Source organism: Artemia sp. Qi Xiang Cuo, chromosome 16, assembly GCF_049724085.1.
Source record: "Artemia sp. Qi Xiang Cuo chromosome 16, ASM4972408v1, whole genome shotgun sequence".
Taxonomy (NCBI): Eukaryota; Metazoa; Arthropoda; class Branchiopoda; order Anostraca; family Artemiidae; genus Artemia; species Artemia sp. Qi Xiang Cuo.
In genome coordinates, this window is record NC_142809.1 from 34,050,968 (window position 1) to 34,074,814 (window position 23,847).

Genomic DNA, 23,847 nt, shown 5'->3' on the forward strand with positions numbered 1-23,847 from the left:
CCACTTTGCTATCCAAGGAAAAAACTGACGTTTAGATCAACACAGATTTTTCAGCGATGTTCTCCATCTTAATTTAATTACAAGGCTATTTTCCTGACAGGAAAAGGGCAGCTAGTGTTATCTCTATTATGACAAGAAGTTCAAATCTCTTGTGAGATTGTTCACTTCTTCCTGATTATCTGCTAGAAATTCGTGGAATCGAATGTTGTTTTTACAATGCGGCACATGTCTTATCGTTGAATCTCTAACCATGGATACGTCCATTGTGTTTATTGATCCTAATCATAGCTTTGATTTTTATGAGACAAATATGGCAGTCATTTTGATGGTTTCGTGGTTCCCTCGAAATCATTATCACTCCAAATTTTAGGCTCTGTCTCTTTTCCAAAGTTAATTGTCGTAAATGTTCAAGGTATATAATAAATATGAATTCCAGATTTGTCCTAGTCTCCTAAATCAATGGTAAAGTACGCTAGGTTAGCCCTTTTTAAAAAGTCAGAAATATAATTATCTACTCAATACCGAAGTGTACTTGTCACATAAATAACAAAGTAAAGGTTTGGAGGATTTATGCAGCTACTTCTACTTGTTGATGTCACGATTTTAGTCCTATGTTTTAATACTAAATATCCCCAAAAATGTATATAAAATTATAAGTAGGATTTAAGCAGTGTTAGAGAGAATACGGACCTAGGGGGGGGGGACTTAAGTAGGTATAAAAAGGCGTGCAGGTTCAAAGGCGATTCCTCGTATTTTAATTTTGGATGGGGAATTTCTATTTTTATCTTAATAGATATCTTCATTTCTTTACTTATGCTTGTTATCGAAATTATCTTCAATCAGCCTGTATCTCAAAACTGGAGGTAGCAGAACAAAATACAACAACAGTTTTTAGAATAAACACTTCAAAAATATTCTAAATCCATCCCTTGTTTTCCAACGCACACGCACAAATCATCTTATTGGTTTATGAAATTTATCTTGATTTTTAACAGCCTATTCGTTCAGAATTTATAATGAAAATTTTAATAAAAGCTTTAATAATAGCTAAACAGGGATTAAACCCAAGACTAAACTCTGAAAGGATTCAGTCGCCTCATGAAAAACGCAAATCCAAACAACAATTTGATGCACGCAAAAAAACCAGAATTTTCGGTCGAGCTTACTGAAATTAACCTGTCATCTACTACACGAGCCTGTTAAGCGTAAAAGTAACAAATATGCGTGGGACTTCAAAGAATGGGCGAGGGTACGAACCCGACCAAGGTTCATAGTTCGTAAAACATGCTAAAAGTATGAATCATTTTTGCCCAAAATTTCATAGCTCAAGAATAGTATTAATTTAGCCCCATCGGGACTTACTCAGAAGGTGGGTTCGGTCTCTACCGTCACAATATGTCACTCAACACTATTTAAGCACGTTAGGTCTAGCTTAAATCTTAAGCGAAGCAATTTATTACTATTAAGGGCTTAAATTTTAGTGTTCTAGGGTCTAAGACCTTCCTCAGGGTCGGTTAGTTCCCAATTTAGTCTTTTAGCGTAGTTATAGTAGGTTATTCGAAGTCATTTAAATAATATCAATAGTCAATTGGATTTCAATCTGATATGGAATCCTCTATATGGAAGTTCATTCAATGCACCCGGAGTCAGTTCATTCAATGCACCCGGAGTCAGTTCATTCAATGCACCCGGAGTCAGTTCATTCAATGCACCCGGAGTCAGTTCATTCAATGCACCCGGAGTAGTAACATCCCTGTGCGAGCGCTGTGTAAAATTTGCTGTGAAATATTTTGGGCGTTCGCTTATCGATCTATTTGAAAATTATAAACATTATTGGAAAGAGAACAATACAAAAAATTATTTGATAAGATGACAAGTGAAGTGCCTAGTGAATTATCTTTGGCGTTCGTTTATCGAGCTATTTAAAAATTATAAACATTATTGGATACCAATATGGTTAAGAAAAGTGGAAAGCGATCAAGACAAAGCGATTTGGACGAGTCTAGAGGGTCCACGGAATCGACTGATAATGTTTCAAAGTTGGATATAATCCTTGCCATCGTCGAAGAAACTAAGAATGATATTTCGGAACTAAAAAGGGAAATCAGTGACATTGAGTCTGGTTCAGTGTCCCTAACGTCTCGTGTTGAAGATTTGGAATTAGTAAAAGTGACCCACGAAAATGAGTTATCCAGTATCAAGCAGGAAATATCGGCACTACGTAAACAAATTGCAAAGGAACCCGGTTTTGGTGAGTTAGCTACGAGAGTCCTTGTGGTAGAAAACATGGATAGAAGAAGGAATTTTATTCTATGGAACATTAAAGGTGAATCTAAGTCAAAAGCTAAGGAGCATGTTCACGCCTTACTTTCCCAACATCTTGGGATTAATACCCAATTTGAACTACTTGAGTTTACGGATCGATTTATCAAAATCCAGCTTAAGTATGATAAGGACAAATTCTGTATCCTTCAGGGAAACAAGAAATTGCGTGAAAACCCGTTCAGAAGAGTAGCCGGAAGTGAATCTCCCTATGTCTATATAACAGATGATGTGACAAAAGTTGTTCGTGACATTCGTCACTGCCTGAAAATCAAACAGAAAGACTTGAGAGAAAAGGAAGTCATTGCTTGGATCCCCCCAGTCGTCCCTCCTGCATTTTGCTTGATTGAGAATGAGCTAAAAGTGAAACTGAAATGGTATAATGTCGTATGAGTCAAATTCGTAAAAAATCTATCGGAAGTGTATTAACGTGGTTTTTTGGTATGTTTGAGTGGATTTATGATTGCAGGAAGTTGTGATTTATCTCAGGTATCCGCGATGAAATTCCGCCTGCCTTTGGGTGATGATAAGGATAATGGTTAGAGTGAGTATGATGTCAAATATTGTTTATGTATTACTTTTTTGTTCTTATTTTTTATTTTCGAAATTTTTTGTTGCCTTTTATTTTTTTTTTCTTTCTTTTTTTAATTTTATTTATATCGGCTCACGGAGATGTGATGCGAAATTTTTTTTGAGTTTGGATTATTGATGAGTTAAGTTTTTTATAAATTACTGATGGTAGGTTGGAGGAACTTGAAAAAAATCCTCTTGATATTAATAATTTTTTTAGTGGGTTTTCGTAACAGGATAAATATTTGCCAGATTATTATAATGCACATAAAAATAAATATTTATTTGTTCATGATCTGCTACCTTTAAATATTAAATTTAAACGACTGTCATTTTGGAATTGTAGAGGATTAAATAGCAGCTTAAATTTTTTGCATGATTTTCTTAAAGGGTCGTCAACAGATGTGTTAGGAATTTGTGAAACATTTCTTGATAAAAATAATACATTCCAACATTAATAAAATTATAATTTTTTTCATGCTAGTCGAAAACAGAATAAGAGAGGAGGAGTTGGTATTTTTATACGAGATGTTTTTGCATCTTCTTTACGTAATGAATTTATGGTTTGGAATATTGAGATGCTATTTAAGAGTTGTGTAGTAGAAGTGAATGATGGAAAAAATACTTGTTTAGAAATTGTAGTATATCTGCCACCATCGTCTAGTGTTCAAGAGTTTTCAAGTCAATGTGAACCATTGGTAGATTCCCTCACCCAGCAACGCCATCCATTTTATGTAATGGGGGATTTTAATATTGATTTAATGCGACATAATATTTCGACATCGAATAAGGGATTAGAATTTTTTAATATTTCATTTTTAAATAGTTTGTCACCTGCTTGTTTACTACCGTCAAGAATCTGTGATAACCTTACAACTCTTATTGGTAACATTTTTACTTCTGAAAAGTGCCGTAATAACAATATTGTTTTGAATGACACATGTGATCATTGTGTTGTTGTTTCTGACTTCTCTGGATCAGGAGTGGAACGTGAAAAGAGACCAAATAAAAGTTATAAAAGGATAATTAACCAAAAAAAGATAGATGAGATGAAAGTAAAAATAGGAATATAGATTGGAATGATATCCTAAATGTTCAAGACCCGAATCAGTCAATTGTTTTATTTTATAGTAAATTTAACCAAATATTCGACCAAGTATGTCCTATGGTATTAAGAAAGAGTAAGGATTTGCCTCGTAAACCATGGGTTACTGAAAGCCTGTTAAAGAGTATAAAAGAAAAAAATAGATTGTATAAGGTGAAGATGCAGTACCCAAATGAAATTAATATTGAAAATTTAAAAAAATATAAAAATCGGTTAACTCTTGTTCTCAGAGAAGCGGAAGCAAAATATTATCAAAATGAATTTCGCAAATGTGATTCACCTCAGGAAACATGGAAATTAATAAATGAAAAAATGAATAATATTAAAACAAGAAATATTTCATCTCACATTACAAGTCATCAAGGAGTCAAGATAACTGATGAGAGAGGGATGGCGGAAGCATTTGCTGACCATTTTAGAAAAGTTGGACATGGTCTGGTGGATCAAATCTCTGCCGGAACACATAATCATAGAAAATATTTACCAAATAAAGTAGATAAGACTATATTTATGTGCCCTATCCGGTTCTCGGAATACCAAAAAGCCGTTACTAGTTTGAGAAATGGATTTTCGGCAGGATGTGATGGTATATCGACTTCTCTGTTTAAAGAATTAGCTGGTGTACTTTTTCAGCCGCTTTTATATATTTTTAATTCTTGTATAAAAAATGGATTTTTCCCAGTTTGTCTTAAAGTAGCTAAAATTTTACCTTTGTTTAAAAAAGGTGATAAAGATAACCCAAACAATTATAGACCAATTGCTATTTTATCACCTGTTCCTAAAGTTTTTGAAAAGATAATAAAAAGTAGATTTATTTCATTTCTGGAAAAGAACAAGTTTTTTTTCTCCTAATCCGTTTTTTTTTTTGAGTGGTAGATCAACAGAGCAAGCAGTAGCTGCTTTACATCATTTCTTATCAGAGGCTATGGATGATAGTTATTTGGCGGCAACTATATTTTTTGGACATAAAAAAAGCTTTTGATACAATAGATCATGCAATTCTTTTTGATAAGCTGGAAAATATAGGAATCGTTGGAATAGCTCTGGATTTAATGAGATCGTATTTATCTGAAAGAAGTTTTAAAGTCCAAGTTTGTGAAGGATCATCTCATATTTTCCCGTTAGAAAATATAGGGGTACCGCAGGGATCTGTATTGGGGCCGATACTTTTTTTGATTTATGTAAATGATCTTCCAAATTGCATGCCTTCAGGTGATGAGTTACCAATATTGTTTACGGATGATACAGCAATTAGTTTGAGGGCGGGCAACGAGGAGGACCTACGATTGTCCTTGGAGACTGTTGCTTTGAATGTAAATTCTTGGTCTCATGATAACCGATTAATACCAATTTAGAGAAGTCGGAATTTATGGTTTTTGGGAGAAGTTCGAGGTCAGTGAAGCGTGTGTCATTTCAAATTATTAATATTGGAGCTTCCTCCATAAAAAGAGTGGATTTATTTAGATATTTATATTGATTCAACTCTGTCGTTTAAGACGCATATTAGTAAACTTAAAGCAATAGTGTCCAGGAATATTGGTTGTTTGCATAGATTAAAGTTTCTGTTTCCATACCAAATCATTAGAACTTTATATTTTTCATTAATTGATTCTTATTTCCAGTATTGTTCGACTGTTTGGATGCTGACTTTCCCTTCACATTTACGAGGACTCCAAATTGTTCAAAATAAATCAATAAGAATTCTGGACCATTTTTTAGCACACCCTAGGAAGACACAGGAATTATCTGAAATTAAAACATCTTTTCTATTTCTTGATATTCTGGATTTACAACAAATTTTGCGCCTTAATTTGGGCATATGGTTTTTGAAAATCCAAAATAAAGATCATTTTTTCAATAGTATGAAACTTTTGGTTGAAAATAAACATAGCCATGTATCAAGAGCTAGGATTAAGTTTCTTTCCCGTTTGTTAAAATTGAGAGATCCAGACTAAGTTTAAGATATCAAATTCCTCATATTGCGAATAAATATAAGTTATTTGAATTAGTAAGTGAATCACCATCACTATACATATATAAAAAGAAATTTAAAAAGATGGTACTCTCTGCCTACAGTAGCGGGGTTTTTTGTAATTTTTTGTTTATTTATGATTTGTTAAGTAAATCCCATCCCTATCTCCGTGAGACGATATTTGATTTTTGGATTTTTGTTTGTTGGGGTTTTTTTTTTTTTTTTTTTTTTCTCATTTCTTCTTTAAACTTAATTTAAATAATGTTTTGTTCTTATCAAATTTTCTTTTCTTTCTGAAGCTATGTTAGCGGGAAGTGTAATTTTTTTTCCCCCTATTGTTTGATAAAGGAGACATTACGAGATTCCTCTCTTCTCCTTTGTATAAAATTTATGTATATGTTTTTGTTAAATAAAGTCAAGTCAAGTTTAATCTAGTAGTAGTACTCAGCAACAACGATTTTCTAGTCTTGTTGCTAAGTTGAGGCCTAACCTGGAGTGAGGGCGCATACGACTTGTAGTCTAGTACATAAATAAAACAGTGCAACTAGATGCTCCTCACACTGATCTCATTCAATGAGACTCATTGATACATTATCATACTTGTAAAGTTTTATAAGTACCACTGACAGTCTGGTTACAAAATCGAGAATATGGATAGAGAGTGAATAAAACTGGGAGTAGTGAGTCTGCACCGCATTGCGTCAAGAGAATGGGTTTTGGCTTACTGCCGGGTGGACTATCTTTATTAGGCCTTTAATAGAGACCCGCGGATGGAGAATTAAATGCAGCTCAGGCATAGTCTCTAACCCTCAACAGTTTAACTCTTCTCTTCTCCCACTCCCAACAAGAAAAATTTATCATGTTATTCTCTGTTTCTCATCGATTATGAAACCAGCTTGAAAAGAGTAAGGATATAATACAGGCAGCTTATTTAGTTGCTTTACTAAATTAAAAATCATGCGGCAAATATAGCGGTTTTTAATCAGATTGATCCTATGCATAAGAGGCAGCTTCATCTTCTTGTTCTAATTTTTTTTTTCTTAAAAAAATTATATGTTATAGTTTGTCTGATTATTGTTATTTTTCTCTGTTTAGAGGGACAAGTGATGACGAGATGTGTAATTTTTATTTGATGTATTGGACCGAAGGGAAAGAACTTAAGAAGAAAACATGCTTTTCATTTGGACCCCCATTATACTCGTGGAGGGGTCTTGGTGGACTGAGAAATATTCCAGAGGATGCTTCTACACTTTGATTTGCTTATTCTATTTTATTTATTTGTTTATATATTCATTTGCGCATTAAATTTTATTTGTTACTTTCATTTGTTCGCCAGCTTTTGGTTTCTTCTATAAAGTTAGAGTAATCACTTTTCGAGCAGGTAAATTTTAGCTCCTAAATTTCATAGTATACTTGGTTTAACTAAACAAATACTAAGAAAAAAGGAAAACCCCCAACAGATTTACTTTTATCTTTCAGCTACCCAATCAAGTGACATATATCTTAATTTCGTATTAAATCACAAAAATACGATTAATTGGCTTACCACTAGTCGGAAATCCGAAAAATAAACAGAACTTGCAGAAATTTCTGACTGTTTCACGCATGGAGAGCACTAACACTTTCAGCACATCAACAAATAAGTTGTTCTATTCACAATGTCATCGAAAAGCGTTAATTACTCTAATTTTGTCAAAGGTTCATTAATCTAATTCTATGCTTATCGTTCTAAATGGCTTTAGCTAAATGTTACTCCATTTTTTGTTCACGCTCTCTCCTTGTCTATCTTTTCCTTTTTTCTTTTAATAACATCTCTCTCTCTCTCATTTGATGTTACTAGGTTACTGGAACCCCTTGTACCGTAACCACTTTAATCTTTGTTCTTCCACGCACACATGGGTAAATTTCAATTATTTAATTTAGTCACTAATAAGCGTACCATATTATGGTCTCATGCGATGCAAATACTCTTTAATTAAGCAGTGATGTTGATTCAAATTGATGCTTAAATTTGCTAAGGCTTTAAATTAAAAATCACAGGTTTAAATTCAGTCACATAATACTGAGCTCCCCCTCCCATCCGATTCTTAGAGGGGGAGAAGAGTGACAAACAAGTTTATCCACAAGAAATAATACCAATAAATTTAAATGTTTTGAGTAGTTGGAAATAAGGAAGCAAACACTTGAAAGATCAACAAAGACATTTCGAGGCAGATGAACAAAAAATTCCTTTTACTGACTGGGCAAGCATAAGTGGGGACTTAATTCTTGCCAGGTAAGTCGGTTTACTATATTCCTTAATAGAAAACTCACTTCATTTAAAAATTACTTAAAATATCAGCAAAACTGGATCCATCTTATAAAGGAACAATCGACCGTTTAATTCAAATACTTAAGGTACAGGCTCCTCGGGGTACGGGCTCCAAGCTGTGCATGGAAAAAGGGATGGAGATGCGGACAGTTGCCAAGTCAATTGTTTCTTTTTTAACAAGAAAAACCATGCCTCACTTAGAAACAAACTAAAACCATCCTTTTAGATTATCTAAAATAGCAATCACTGATATTTAGTTCAAAACTTTAGTCCTCGGAGTGGCCATTAGAGGATAAATTCATTAAAACGCTTATTACTTAAATTGTATGCTTATACGTTTTTCGCAGCAGCCCAATTCAAATTTATGTCATAATGTATATTAGAGCTTTAAAACCTGGGAAAGGAGGGATTACCGGAAAACCGAAACAAGGCTCAAATATGAGGATATGGAAAACAAAGACGAAAAAAAAGAAATATTTTCTTTATGAGTCATGAGAGCCCTTACAGTTAATAGTAATCAAATATACTGAAGAATCAACTGGAATTATAGCGAAAAATATTTTGCAGTTCTTCTTTCGTATGGTAATGTCGAGCTACCCTGAGCATGGAAGTAACATCAGATAAATGCTTATTTTGGATGCCTTTCATTCTATTTGTGTCACAGCAATCACAGCTTCATTATTAGGATGTTTTCAGGCATAAATTTACACCATTTGCTTAATATTCTTATTGCACATTTTTGAATTTATTTTTGCTTCTTGTTCTCTTTTATTTGAGCCTCGAAGATTTCTGAGGACTAACAGTAACTTTGATTGTCAGCCAGACGAATTTTTTTAGTACCACCAAAGTGGATGAAATATTTTTTGTTTGCAAGAAAGGTACCAAACTCGGATACTGAAGTTAAATTATCAGTCATCAGTGAAATCCGGTGTCGTTTGAGATCTCGAAAAATAAGATCTGTCAGAATGAAACATCGATTCTTCTTCATGTTAAAAAGATATTAGTTAAAAGTATATTGAGGCAGAAAAAAGCCTCAGCTTAAAAAAAACAACAACTATAAGTAAAAATTAAAACTACCGATTTTCCTACTTTAGAAAACATTTGCCTCAAGGAGCGAGTTCATATCACGTTGCAGTTTAACTTGACTTTTTTACCGATAGACTTGCAAAGCATACCCCTTAATTATTTGTGTACTATTATTAACAAATGGGTCACAGAAAACACAACAGTTATATCTCTGTGTAATACTGACAAAAAAAAATCAAACAAACAAAAAAATTTTCCCTTTTATTCAAAGTAAGTCCCGACGCTTATTAGCGTAAAATTGGCCAAGGAGACCCCAATACACAAGAAACAAAATGAAAAAATGGATAACCTTGAAGTAGGATCAAAAGCTGCTATTTCAATGATCTTAAACTTGCATCCCTAATTTCCTGGTCCAATGGAGCCCTGATCATAGGCAGCGCAATAGCGCCTAAGTAAAGAGCGCTGGGGGCACAATGTATTTTTTTTTTTGGTTTGTTTTAGACAAGGGCACTTTGTATCGAAAGAATTGTCATAAAAACTTCGAAAAGGACTCATTCAATTGGAAATTGAAAGGACTAGTGCCCTTTACCCCCTCATAATAAACACAATAGTTAACCCCCCTCCCACGCCCACTATTTCCTCAAACACATCCAATCAAAATTCTGAGTTAGCCATTTTGTTCAACGTAGTTAAAAGAGCCGGTAATTAAGTCTTTGAGGATGACAGTCCCCCCCCCCACACACCCACAACCCTCAGGGCAAGGGTTATACCCTGAGGGCATATAAAGTTTATATAGAAAGGGTGATCGTATAGACTTCGGAGGGGGCTCGTTGGATCGGTAATTAGAAGTTCTAGTGTCCTTTTAAAAATTCGAAGCGATCGAAGGGTGGATACCCCCCCCCCCCCCACACACACCATGTATTTTCCCCAAATGCATCTGATAGAAATTTTGAGATGGCCATTTATTGTCGTAGAAACTTTGAAAACGGATCATTCGATTGGAAATTGAAAGGGCTAGTGACCATTTTAATAGTCAAAAGTGGTTGGAGGGCAGCAGGCCCCCCCCACAGGCCCATAAGTTCCAAAAACCCATCTAATCAAAATTTTTAGATAACCATTTTTTTTTTCAGCGTAGTTGAAAGGTCTCGAAATTATGCCTTTGAGGATGACAAACCCCCCACAGCCCTCAGCGCAAGGGTTGTAAGTAATGCCCCGAGGGCATATAAAGTTATAATTTCTATTGGATCCCCATGCCTTCTCAAGACCAGAACACGATTTGCGCTTTACTGAAAACAAAATATGTTTTAAATGTTTTCACTTTTTTTTACTTCCACAGATAAAAATTATCAAAACTTTAAGGAATAAATATCATCATATGTCAATTAAACTGACAATCCCCGGTCACTAGTTTTTTCTTTCTTTTTTTCAGTAAAGCGCAAATCATGTTAATTTCTGCCCGTTTTGAGTGTGACTCGGCTATTTATTGTAATTTCTGTTCGTTTCGAGTTTTATTTATTTATTGATAGTGATTTGTGGTAGTTTTACGCTTGGAAGATTATTTGGATTGTAACAAATTCTAGTTTATCCAATTGGCTTGAAGCATGTGGGTATGCAATATGTAGACATTTATTTCTGCTCATTTTTGGCTAAATGGAGCTCTTTACTTTTCTTTGAAAAACTTGTTTTGTTGAAATTTTTTTTAAATTAATACACATAAGAATCGGGTTGGGGACACAGACCCCAAGAATCGGTGAAAACATCTTCATTCAACAAAATTTTAATTTATATCTATGAATCCAAGGGCCAAAGAGACCAGTGCACGGAAGAAAATAAATGAGAACAATCTTGAAGCCCAAAAAAGGGAGAATATTTTTTTTCAGCTTGAAATTTATATCCGTAAACCCCGAGCTTAAATGAACCCCAATACACAAACAAACTTGGAAAGTTTTGGTGAACCCAAAAATGACCAAAAATGCTCTTATGCAATCAAGTCTAGCCAATCGGCTGTGAATCAATAAAAATCGAAACTAACTTTGGATGCATTGATTCGTGACACCACAAACTGGCTCAAAATTTAGTTTTCCTTCGGTCGCCTTGAAACTTAGACGGAATGAAGACAGGCCTAGGTAGCCCTCAATGAAGACAATAAATAAAGTTTTATCTTTTATGATGCAACCATCCTGCTTTTAATTGGCAACTAAGCCAAAAACTGTTCTAACAAATTATTTTTATCCAATTGGCTTACAGCATGTGGGTAGGCAATATGTAGACAAGGCATGCAGACTGGACCAAGGGAGGTTCCCCTGGTCCAATGACTGAAGACAATAAATTTGAAAAAAAACAATGGTTATATCAATTTGTGACGGAAGAATAATCGGCTGGAAGTTCACTGGGTATGTAGACAGGGGCAAGGGAACCCTCAATGAAAACAGTAAAACATGAAAGAATAGTGTTTTTTTTTTTTCAATTCATGACCCTAAATAGGCCCCATTCTTTTTCATCTTCAACTGGGCCGCAGCTTAGTGGATGTAAAGACCAAGCACAACAGATTTAAGAGGATGTGAAGCACGAAATTGTTTTGTGAGGCACGGAAATAGGTAAAAAATGTTATTCCCCGATCAACTGATTATTGCTGATGAGGCTGTCCACGGCATTGTTCCATCCCATCACTAAATTTGTAGTATCCGAGCAGAACTAAAGGCCAGTTTTTTATTGGGGCTTATAGCTCCAGTTTTATATTTTCAGTGTCTATTTGAGCTTCGAAAATACTAAAATAGCTGTTCCATTGAATCATTCTACAAGGTTAGCGACTGCAATTTCTACCAAACATCCATTCTACGAATTATCCTTGGCAAAAAAGTTTTCTGCCAATTAAGCATAAAAAACAAACATCGCGAATATTTTACAAGTTGTACCATACACATAAATAAACACAATAGAAAGGCATTGTAATGTCTTTGTGGAAATTTCAAATAGTATGTCAGTATGTTCTTTTCGTCAAATCTTCCTTTAGTTCGTCACTAACAACATTAGGCAGATTTCATCGACATTGAAGTTATAGCAAGATTTGAGTGATTGATTGAATATCAAGGAGCCAGCAAAAAAGAACAGATTCCGTGAGATTATCCACTTAGGTATAATAATGTAATTTAATATGATCAAGCCAACTCCAAGACACACTTCACTTTGCTCAATTATGCATAGTAAGAAGAAGACGAATAGCAAAAAATTCGTCCAAAAATCTCTTGAAAGTGAAAGAAATCTGATATGGACTCCAGGTGCTGATTTTCAGAAGAAGAGTAAGCTTTTTTCCTTGAACGAAAAAGTAAAGAGCTAAGAAAAACAAGCCTTTTTTATATTTTGATTAACAATATCAGCTGATCTTATTGATACTTTTCTTGTTAGGACTTCGTCCGATTGCTTGTTTGTTAATTATCCAACGGAGAAAAAAAAACATATTTTAAAACACTTCACATAATGGGAGGGTCAATTTGCTTCCATTCTTTATGTCTTTTTCCTAACTAAACAAATACAACAAGTAAAAGAGTAAATAACAGAGGGTGATATTTCAGGATATATTTTCAGTTACCTAATGCATTGTGACCCCCCCCCCTGGCCATTCTTTTCTTCAATCTACATTGAGCCCTTAAATTATTCCTTTCTGAAATTAGTTTTGCAGCTATTTTATTTTTCTAGGCCAACCGGAGCCGATGAGATGTGCAACTTCTATGTAATGTATTATGTAAACGGGTCAGAAACGCTGGACACTGCCTACTGTTTTACCGAGGGACCCCCAGAATATTACTGGATTAAAGACGACCTAAACAATATCCCCGAAGACGCTTCTTATCTTGAAGCAAAGGATAAATTGAATGCAACTCATAGCCATGAAAGACATATTAATAGTCATCACATCCGTGGTTCCTTTAACTGAAGAAAATAATAGCAGATAAAATGAATAGATTTTGCCATAAATTCTTAACCTCGTTCAACTTGATACTGCCCTGCTGACGGCAATGTTGAGAACAATAAATATTCAGTATTTTATTTAAAAGCGTGTCTATAGTGAACCTTAAGTGAATTGTTCAAAGGCCAATTTGATAATGTCCTTAAAACAAGCAGGGGAGTAAATTTTAAAAAGGCTAATTTTTGTATGAATTTGTCACATCAATTACCTGGAGGAAAGTACCACCAATTTCTGCTGGTTTTGCTTAGGTGCTTGAACACAGAATACTCTTCGTTGTAATCAAGCAAACTGGCTTTGAAAAACTACTCATCCCGAGAGGCCTAGAACACGAATATCAGGAATCCAAATAGACCTTTTTAGCCTCAATATATTTTCTGCTGATATCCCATCCTCCATTGATCCTCTTCTTCTTGCTCTTTTGACATTTTTTTTTCCTACGGAGTTTTTTCTCCGATATTTATTTAGAAAACTAGACCCAAAATCAAAGAGCACATGCCTCTAAATTGGGAAAAGGGTGCACCTTAAATTCCATGGACCGCAAAACATACAAGAATTAAGCTCAATGTTCTGATAATCTATTTTTTACGCGATCATTAACTAAGTTTTTTTTTCTGTACCGTATTCCACTGTTTCGTCTTTGCTTTAGTTAAGAAAGCAACAAATTATTATTTCATCTTATACAGAAGAGAAAGGAAAAATCTCATGGATCGATCACATAAACGATAACTGGCAGTATAAGTAGCAACACTCTATCGCCAAAGTTAAAATTGAGCGCAGTTCAAGAGGTTTAAGAGAAGAAGCTACAGACTTGTTAAATCGAACGCGGCTCTGATTTTTAGCTGAATTTGACCAGATTTACAAGAAGAAGTAAATAATGCTTAAAATTTTCATAAAAAAGGTTTAAATTTATATTGAACGCAAAATTAAATTTTACAGAGAAAAGTCTTATAAAAACAAAAAACGCAGCTGATTTCTTATTTTGTTTCATCTGAATATCTGACTTGACAAGTGTTGTTGTCGTCTTTTATTCAATAAAACCAGCAACAATAATCGTATGCGGTGCAGTCTATTTTACAGTAAAATCAAATAAAATTTTATATCAAAGACGATTATGTCCCTGTGATACCACAGTGGATTTATTTTCTGCTTGGCAATACGGGACCCATTCGGGCCCAGGGATCAATACCAGCAGCAGCAAGATTGGGCGACAAAATTACTACTTTTCACTGTAAAAAAAGATCCAACAACTGAAACGTCGATTCGACGCCGTATTCACCATCTTTATTCGTACGAATGATCTTAAGTCACATTTTAAATACATGAAACCAAACATAAGACATTGAACATTCCTGATTTTCCTTACTTTCACACCTAGGATGCCAAAACGTGTGTTTGTTTTTTCTCATATCCTAAAGATCTAGTATAATCCAATGACCCTTCCCAAATTTTAAGATGTTTTGCTTAAAAACTAAATAAATAAATGGTTTTCAAGGGTTTTAGACAATTAAAGTTGCATCACATTTACGGGTGGGAGATATTTTGTATTTAAAAACGAAGTTACAACTTTAATGGTTTGGATTATAAAAATTGAGATGGACATTCAGATACATTTTATTCAGATACCGTTTCAGTTTTTTTTTATTTAGGAGGGGGGAGAATGAAGATTTTTATGTGAGGGGAGGTGAGGCCAAAAAGCCATATCCCAAATAGCGTTCCTGGCGTTTTTTTTTTTTACATCAATAGGAGCGGGGCGTAGGCCAAAAAGCCCTGTTGCAAATGGTGTCCCGGCAGTATTATAAAACTTCCACTTCCTGTGAAGAAAATGAAATTTCTGGACCCTCCAGTTATTTGTCTTCTGATTTGTTTTCCTGTCGTTCCTACTACACTTAGTGTTGTTTATCTATATATTCTATGTAAATTAAATGGTTATATTTTTCAGAATTTTACTAATCTATCATTTAAAACACAATAAAAATTTCTTTCATTCCTTCATTTTTGCAAAGATCTCTCCATTTTGAAAAAGGTATTGAGATGTTTGCTTATGTACTTGCGTATGACGAATGTCCTCATGTATATTTTTGGTGCTAGCTTATTTTGTCATGTCTTTTTGAAATTGGACTTGCTCTAGAAAAAAAAAATATTACTCTCAGTTCTAAACAACATTAATTTATCATAACAATAATAAAAAAAGAGATAGAAACAGTCACAAACGTAAACCGACGCCATTTTTCTGTCAAAACACATTCTACGAGTCCACACCATTGTGAAGTTTCTGAAAATAAGCATTGAATAACATGACTAAAGTTAAGTCCAAAGCTAGATATATAATCTTAACAATCATACTAAATAAAAAAAATTGTGGCACATATTTAACTTTGAAACATGAATTTAAATATGGGCATTAGAGTGAGGATTGAGGAGGGAGGTTGAACTCAAGAAGAAAAGAATTATTCTGTTGTCTTCCTATTTAATACAGAAAATGGAAAGTAATGCTACAGAATATTTTATGCTTAACATAACTTCTGCAAAGAGAGTTATCTTACGAAAAATAAATAATCAGTTCGTTTCTGTTAAGCTTAACTCCAATATCTAACTTTACGTTTAGCGCTTCTGCTTTCTCATTATCAACACTGGCTAGAGTGAAAAATTGCGGAATAGACTATTTAGCAGCGATATAATGGACCAACAATACTGATAAGATTTATGGCTACATTGTAATTTGCGCACACTGAATATGAAATATATCATGAATGTTTTTTTTTTTATATACAACGTAGAAAAAAAAATCCCTAACAAAGTTTCCAGGGCAAAGAAACCTTGACATAAATAAACTTGGGACAATCAGTTTAGTTTTACTAATTGAACAGCAATTATTTGCATCTGTTTGGAAAAGGGTAATTATTTACAAAATTAAATTTGAAAGATGGAGAGTGTTTCAACGGCAAGCTCAATCCCCCTGTAGCTGTTGATCGTAAAATACTACCCCACCTCCCCATACCCAACCAAGAGCTCAGACCACCACCCCCACTCAAGTCAGAAACCGAGTCAATAATCAAGTTGCTCAAACAAGGAAAAGCTCCTGGCCCAGAAGGAGCCACCGCCGAACTCATTAACATTGGATCGGATGAGGTAGCTCGTCTGTACCACACCATTGTATCTGCGGTGCAAAAACCAGCTATGAACCCCGTCAGTGGCACAAAGCTGCCATTGTCCCTATTCACAAAGAGGGGTAAAAAAAAGAGTACGGAAACTACGGCCCAATCAACCTCGCAACCCATCAGTTACGTGTCCTGACAAAACTCTTACTTCGACGAATATAAGCAACAACTACAATAGCCATCGGACTATATCAGGCCGGCTTCCGCCCTCGAAGATCAACAATCGACCAAATATTCGTCTGTCGACAACTCATTAGACGATACATCGAATTCAACCAAGAACTACCAAATATTCGTTAATTTCCGTGAAGCATTTTCCTACTATGGAGCGAAGGACTCTGACATATCCTTCTTCGCTACGGGATCCCATACAAGACATTCCAGATAATCAAGAGTATATACGACCAGTTTTAAGGCCAAGTAATAAGTGCTGATGGACTGTCGGAAGAGTTCACAACTTCGTCAGGAGTACTTCAGGGTTGCAACTTATCACCACACCTCTTCTACTTCTTTCTACGCCGTTCTGTCACTAATGTGTTCGGAATATGGCACAACAGTAGGGGGGCTGCTGATAGACAGTGCTGCCCACGCTGATGGTATTGATGTGCTAGCCAACTCTTCACAACAACTGCAGGCACCAGCTGATAAACTCTACGATGTCACTAAGCCGTTTAGGATGGAGATCAATGTCAGTAAGACCAAAATCATTGTGACTAAAAGACATGAACTAAACAACCCATCAGTTATCACCATAGACAGAAGATAGATTGTAACGGTTAACCACTTCTTTTACCTTGGTAGCCTACTCTTTTCTGATAACTACCATAGCTCAGACGTGAAACTTGGCTTGCACTTGCTAGCTCTTGCTTGCAAAGACTAGCAAACCTCAGCAAAAGTAACCATCTATTCGAGAAACCCAAAGTACGCCTATTCAACAGTTTAATAATTCCCATAGTCATTTATGGATGCAAAACATGAAAACTGAAAAACGAATACGAAAGAAAACTTCTATTTTTCCAGATAAGACGAATCCGTCACATTGGTAGACTGAAATACACTGACTACATCACAAATCTGGAAGTACTCTAAAGGCTCCAGTCCACTGAAACCACTCTCAGTAACATCAAGAAACAGCAACTCCGCTGGTTTGGCCAGGTCAAGCGAATAGAGCCGAACCGCCTCCTAAAAGTCACACTTGAAGGATCTCTGCATGACCTTCGTCCATGAGGCAGACTACGAACACGATGGACAGAAAACTTTGATTACGACATCGTCAAGTTAGCCCAGTTGTCACGTACCGCAGTTGATAGAATAATGTACTTTACATATAAGCTAGCAGGAGGAATGGCCACAAAACGTCTAACGAGGATGGTCGGGTAATTATCAAAACTTTTGAAAATAAAGAAAGAAAAACGAGCAAAAATGGGGTTTTTAGAGGCCAAATGAAAATAATGTAAAAACACAACAAAGTGAAATTTCGAGAATACAAACGCCTCTCTTCTTCAGCGCGAAACGAAATAATGTATCCAAGGAAAGCGCCGAAGAAAAAAACAACAAAAAACAAACGCGGAAAGTCAATGTGAAAAGAACCAAAAAACCAAATAAAAAAACAAAAACTTAAAAGATGAATAAAAGTGAATAAAAGCAAAAATTAAGAGAATAAAAACCAAATACCGAACAACCATAATAGCAAGTTATTCACCAATATCTGTGATTTGCATAATATCCAAAACATTACGAACTGCCATCGACAGATACTAGAGAACAACTGAGAAATGAAAGAAAAGAAAACAATCCGTTCATTTAAAAACAAAACGAACCAGCAATTGAATAAGTTGGAGAACTATGTCATCTGATTTCGGATTTTAATTATTGCATTTCTTGCAGACACCCTTTGAGACCTAAGGGGTTGTTCACGTGTTTGATTATATGACAGGGAAAGTGGTTCAAGGTTTATTTCAGGGATTACTAAAGTATCGGCTTCTCTTTTGTGAAAACCGAAATATGACTCGTTTATTCTTAAATCACCGGAATCTCTATCTAAAGCTAGACCTAAATGTTGGTATTTATAAATTTCAACAGCTTCTCTGTAGTGCTGGACAATACCTTTGTCATGCGAAATTAGGCTAGCTTGATTAAACAAAATAATATGGTCTGGGTTTTCAAAGATGTGCTCTACAGCGGCAGAGTCAAATTTTCTGTTTTTTTCCGCTTTTTAAATGTATTATTAATTGAACTAGAGTGCTGAGTTAATCTATCCGTGAATCGCTGATCAGTTCTTCCGATATACCAAAGGCCATACGAACAAGGAATTCTGTAGACACCGGAGTTTTCACCTATCGGGATAGGGTCTTTACCTTGATAAATTTGGGACCTGATAGTTTTTCTGGGTTTTATAGTAAGTGTAAATATTATTTTTTCTTGGATTTTTTTAAGTATGGTCTGAAACCCCTTTAACGTATGGGAGACCAAGATAAACTGAATTTTCCCTTTGATTTCTGTTTTCTGTGTAGCTATCTGATAATCTTTTAATGCGTTTGGCAATTACAGAATTTATTAAACATATTGGATAACCATTCCCAAATAAAATATCTCTAAGGTGGTTGAACTCTAAATCCAAGAAGCGTGTTGAACAAACTTTCAATGCTCTATCAACTAGAGAAGTGACAACTCTTTTTTTTTCACAGCAGGAGAATGATTAGAGGAATAATTTAAGTAACGGTCATTATGTGTGGGTTTTCTATAGACATCAAAACTCGAAACATATATCATTTCCATGCATCAGAACATCTAAGAAAGGAAGACGCCTCTCTACCTCTGATTCCTGAGTAAATTTTCAGTATTTTCATTTGGCCTATAAAAACCCCATTTTTGCTCGTTTTTCTTTCTTTATGTGATGTCAGGCCAATGTGGTTTAAGAAATTATCTTTTGAAAATACTATCTGATAATATTTGAAGCTAAATAGTGATTTGTCAGTAATTCACAAATGATAGCATAGTATTTGAAGGTTTCAGGGGGTGGAAGGATCCACTACTATTTGTTGATATTCTTAAACCATATTAAAAAAAAGAACCCCGAGCTATTGTGATATACTCTAGCACTAACGACGTCAGTATGAACTGGGCCAGAAGCAGCATAGCACTCCTCGGTTCAATCCAAAAGGAACACGCGTCATTAGGCCAGGATCGAGTTACTAGATGACACTAGTAACATTTCTCTTGGGGGCCAACCTAAGTTTCTAGTCTAATTAGTTTTCAACAGCCTTTAGAGGTACAGAGCAGGAGCAAGCTGGGGTTACCAGTAAGAGCGATAAAGACCAGTCCTTCCTGCGACAAATAGTGAACAACCCTTATAGTGCGTTTACACATTGTGGAAATCCGTCCGAATTTAACAATCCGTGCGGCGATTTCGTTCGTTTTCGTACTTGAAAAATTTTCTAGCTTTCCGCAACGATTTGGTCAAATCGGGATGGGTTCTTGGGTTCAGGATGGGGATTTTTAAATGAACAAAACCATGACTATGGATCATCAATAACTTCATGATCTTATAATATTGGTTCAAAACTACCCCAATTTGTATGATACTGCTCACCCAGGCTATAGGAAAACCAAGAAAAATGATGTTATTTGGCTCTCGATTTCTCAAAAGCTTTCAGAGGAGGGTCACACTGATGCATTTATTTGAAAACTTTGTCTTAGAACATAGCGTTTTCTGGACCATCGTTCGAAAACGTACGAACGGATTTCCGCAAGGTGTAAGTGAACCATTAGTTGTAAAAACAAGTAAAAGTGCCTATTCTCCTTATAAAAAAGAAGAAAAACAAACTGAAATCAATTCATACGCGGTTTTCACAAACATTTTTCCCATTCTTGTAACAGATACACAGTCCACTTACTACAACGACTTTGCTATGAGAAACATAGAAAAACTAAATTTCAAAATTGAAGTTCCGACAACTAAGCTTACTTACCAAAAAGTTTTCTTAACTTTGTATTTGAGCGTACTCACACTCAATGACCAGTTTTTGGAGGTGTTAATTAGCAATAAAGGCACTAATGTTGTTGGATTACAAACTTTAATTTGAAATATTTTTTAACGGCTATTTTTGATTAGATAAATATAAATGTTGCTAAAACAGCTCTAAATGCATGTGATTTCACTTGGCTTATTAAAATTGTCGGTACTTAACGAAAACAGGCTGAAAGATATTTATATATATATATATATATATATATATATATATATATATATATATATATATATATATATATATATATATATATATATATATATATATATATATATATATATATATATATATATATATATATATATATATATATATATATATATATATATATATATATATACAAAATTGACTTCTACGCTTATTGACATCACAATCTCAATTAAATTAAATTGTATATGTAAAAACTTTCTTTTTCAATGACCTGAGAATAAAGAAAAAGCAAAAACCAACGTCTCATATATGTATGTGCCTACCAAAATAAAGCTATAGAATGACAAACAAAGAGATGAAAATACATATGCGCCCTTTGAATGGCAGAGTTGTCCAACAATTACGTTATAAATCACGTAAAGTCAACCACGAAATTACACTTATATATATATTACTATAAATTTATTATAAAGAGTGAAATTAAACAAATTATAAAAAACATACATAAATAAGTTAGCAGATTACTTTCCTTTGATATTCTGGCGGAGCAATCCCATAATCATCATCGTTAAAAATCGTATTGTGATTCTTGACGATATGCCTGAAAAATTATACCAAGTGGTAATAATGGTAAAGAGGATTGCAAAAAAAAAAACATTATTTGGGTTAAGTTGACACATTACCCCCCAAATAATACCCAAATTATAGGAGAAAAGACAAAAGGGCCCAATCACATAGGTGTATATCAGAAAGATCAAGATCTGGAGAGAAAGAGAGAAAGAGAGGGAGAGAGAGAAAGAGATTTTCATTCTCAAATATTGCGAAATTAGAATTACATCTCTAAGTACTGGTAAGAAAAAGAAGCCTAAAGGTGTCGGCGATGTCTCTGTCATCCATCTAAACTTTGCCAGCGAACTTTTCTTTTCAGCATCTAACATTACCATTCCAGAAGAATTTCAGCACTGATATAGTTCCAGAGAGCTTCAGTGTTGGACTGGCAACTCTATCCTCGAAAATGGTAAACCAGCTGACAAACATTCCTCACATAATCAAATTACTCTATTTCAAATTACTCATTTTCAAAGATGTTGGAATTTCCTATTATCGACGAAATTGTACTCAACTGCATTACTCTAGATGAGCAGCTTGGGGTCAAAAGTATTCAGCAGGGGAACTTATTCGCTGTATCATTGCGAATCAACTTAAAAATACGAATAAGACTGACGTTCTTCCCATCCTAGAAGCATTTGATGTATTCAGAGCCCTTGATTTTGGAGATAATTTCCTCATCAAGTCAAATCTTATAAAGGTGATGTATCGCCTTGATAAACACCAAGCTTTGCTGCAAAAAAATATTTTCTTTTTATAAACGTAAATAAAAAGCTTCAGTGTGACATTTCGTGTGTATGATATTCACAGTAGGCTATCGCTGTCATCTTCCCTCTTGAAATTCAGGCTTTAATCCTTCAAAAGAAATGATCTATGTTAAGGAAGGCATACGTCAAGGTGTCAAAACCATCGCTTCTGTACAATATATCATCGAACCCCAACGAGCTATAAACCCCAGGTGCTTTTTCGCCAAAACAGACTTTCTTGACAATATTCAACATATATGCCGCTCGATATCAATACTTGAACAGGATTATGAATCACTTGTAGAGGCATCCATTGCGATAGGAATTACATAAAACGAATTAAAGACTTAACTCCTTCTTGTCAATGAGTTCAAAAATAAGCAGTCAAGTAACCTCACTGTCAATATTGGATTATTGAGCCTTACGATTCATTGATGTACCCAGCCCTCCTGATTTCACAGACATCGAAAGGTATACGGTCTTCTGTGAACAGAGGCGCCATTTCAGCCAAACCTTAGGGTGGGCAAGCAATCGACATGGGCCCCGAAGCAGGCTTGTATAAAAAAAATTGTATATATAAATATATATATATATATATATATATATATATATATATATATATATATATATATATATATATATATATATATGTAATTGAGCTATATCACCTAACATTAAATTTCTACTTACTTAAGTTTCTCTCAGCTCCTTTCCCATGATGAAAATTTTCAAACTGAAGGAATGTACCCAGGGTGTTTGACAACTTGGCTTTAGTTTTGATTTCAGACCAGCAACAATCAAAAGGTTTCATTTTGTTAAATTTTCATTGAGATTTTTGTGTGACGCTTAGAAGCCGGAAGTAAGTTTATATAAAAAAGGCGACAGCTTGTCCTTTATCTTGACCTTGCCGATTAAAAATCAGGGCAATAATACTATTTATAGGTGAAAGAATTTTGAAGGCATTTTCAGAAAGTTTGCTTCAGGGAAGAGCAAGCAACCCCAGAAAATAAATACAGAGCTAAAAAACATGTGGAAATAAGTCTTAACACTCATTTGGTGACGAATGACAGTTTTTAATGAAAGTAATTTGATTTACGTAATAATTTTGGAAAACGTGTCCACTTTATGTCCCAAAAATTCTAAAATGTGTCCCTTTTTTGCTCTATTGTGTCATTATGTCCAGGTACATAGAAATATGTCCTTTGGACATAAAATATGTCCAGTTGGCAACCCTGTGCACGACCCAGTTGCACTATTAATCTCACTATTATCTAAGTTAATCTACACACAAATGTAGCAGTTTCAAAATTTTGACTAATTGCTAATTGTAATTTTGTTCCTGTATATTTTGCAAAAGAAAAAAAAAGACCTTTTTGGAAGGAAGCTTGGGCCCCCCCAGAAAAATTAGGGTGGGCAATGGCCCACCCCTTCCCCCCCAAATGGCGACCCTGTCTTTGAATCTTGTTTTTTTTCCTATTTTCTGGAATCGTGAGAAAAACTTGCCAAGAAGAATCACTTTAATCGCTTCTTGCTTGTCAGGCTATTTGCTGCTGCTGTAGCCCTCTTACCCATGGCTTTCTTTGTGTAAGGCTTTCACGATAACGGATAAGAAAAGCATACGACGCGCAGCCTATAGATAGACCAAGCTCGTTTCGCGACTCGCCTTGCGGCACAAAAATAGCGACCTATCTAAGAAGCATCATTTTACACCCCTTATTAGGTGAAAAAGAATTATACAACTCTGAGCTAAAATCCGAGCATTCGCGGATAACAGTAATTTAATTGAAGTGCATTTAATTTCTCTGCTTTATTACTTCTACACTCCGTCTTTTCTTTATCTTGTTTTTGCAACAGACAATAAATCAATAACTATAATAGTA

At 34.8% G+C, this 23,847-nt stretch overlaps 2 protein-coding genes across 6 annotated transcripts in view; one reads left to right on the forward strand and one right to left on the reverse strand.

Annotated features, from left to right (window-relative positions):
- The window catches only part of Phm (Peptidylglycine-alpha-hydroxylating monooxygenase), a 66,832-nt gene extending 51,826 nt beyond the window's left edge, over nt 1-15,006 (forward strand). Inside the window, exon 9 of one of the 2 annotated variants that reach the window (XM_089102649.1) lies at nt 13,003-15,006. In XM_089102649.1, the coding sequence (XP_088958775.1) occupies nt 13,003-13,240 (238 nt within the window). In that variant the 3' untranslated portion in view covers nt 13,241-15,006. Of the gene's footprint in view, nt 1-7,064; nt 7,294-13,002 lie in introns of those variants that run through there. The other variant, XM_089102650.1, reaches the window with a different exon arrangement.
- Nucleotides 15,007-15,529: 523 nt separating this feature from the next.
- MRG15 (mortality factor 4-like) overlaps nt 15,530-23,847 on the reverse strand; it is a 69,852-nt gene continuing 61,534 nt past the window's right edge. For 3 of the 4 annotated variants that reach the window (XM_089102672.1, XM_089102676.1, XM_089102674.1), the window contains exon 10: nt 21,057-21,213. In XM_089102672.1, coding sequence (XP_088958798.1) covers nt 21,126-21,213 — 88 coding nt within the window. In that variant the 3' untranslated portion in view covers nt 21,057-21,125. Of the gene's footprint in view, nt 15,546-21,056; nt 21,214-23,847 lie in introns of those variants that run through there. The other variant, XM_089102673.1, reaches the window with a different exon arrangement.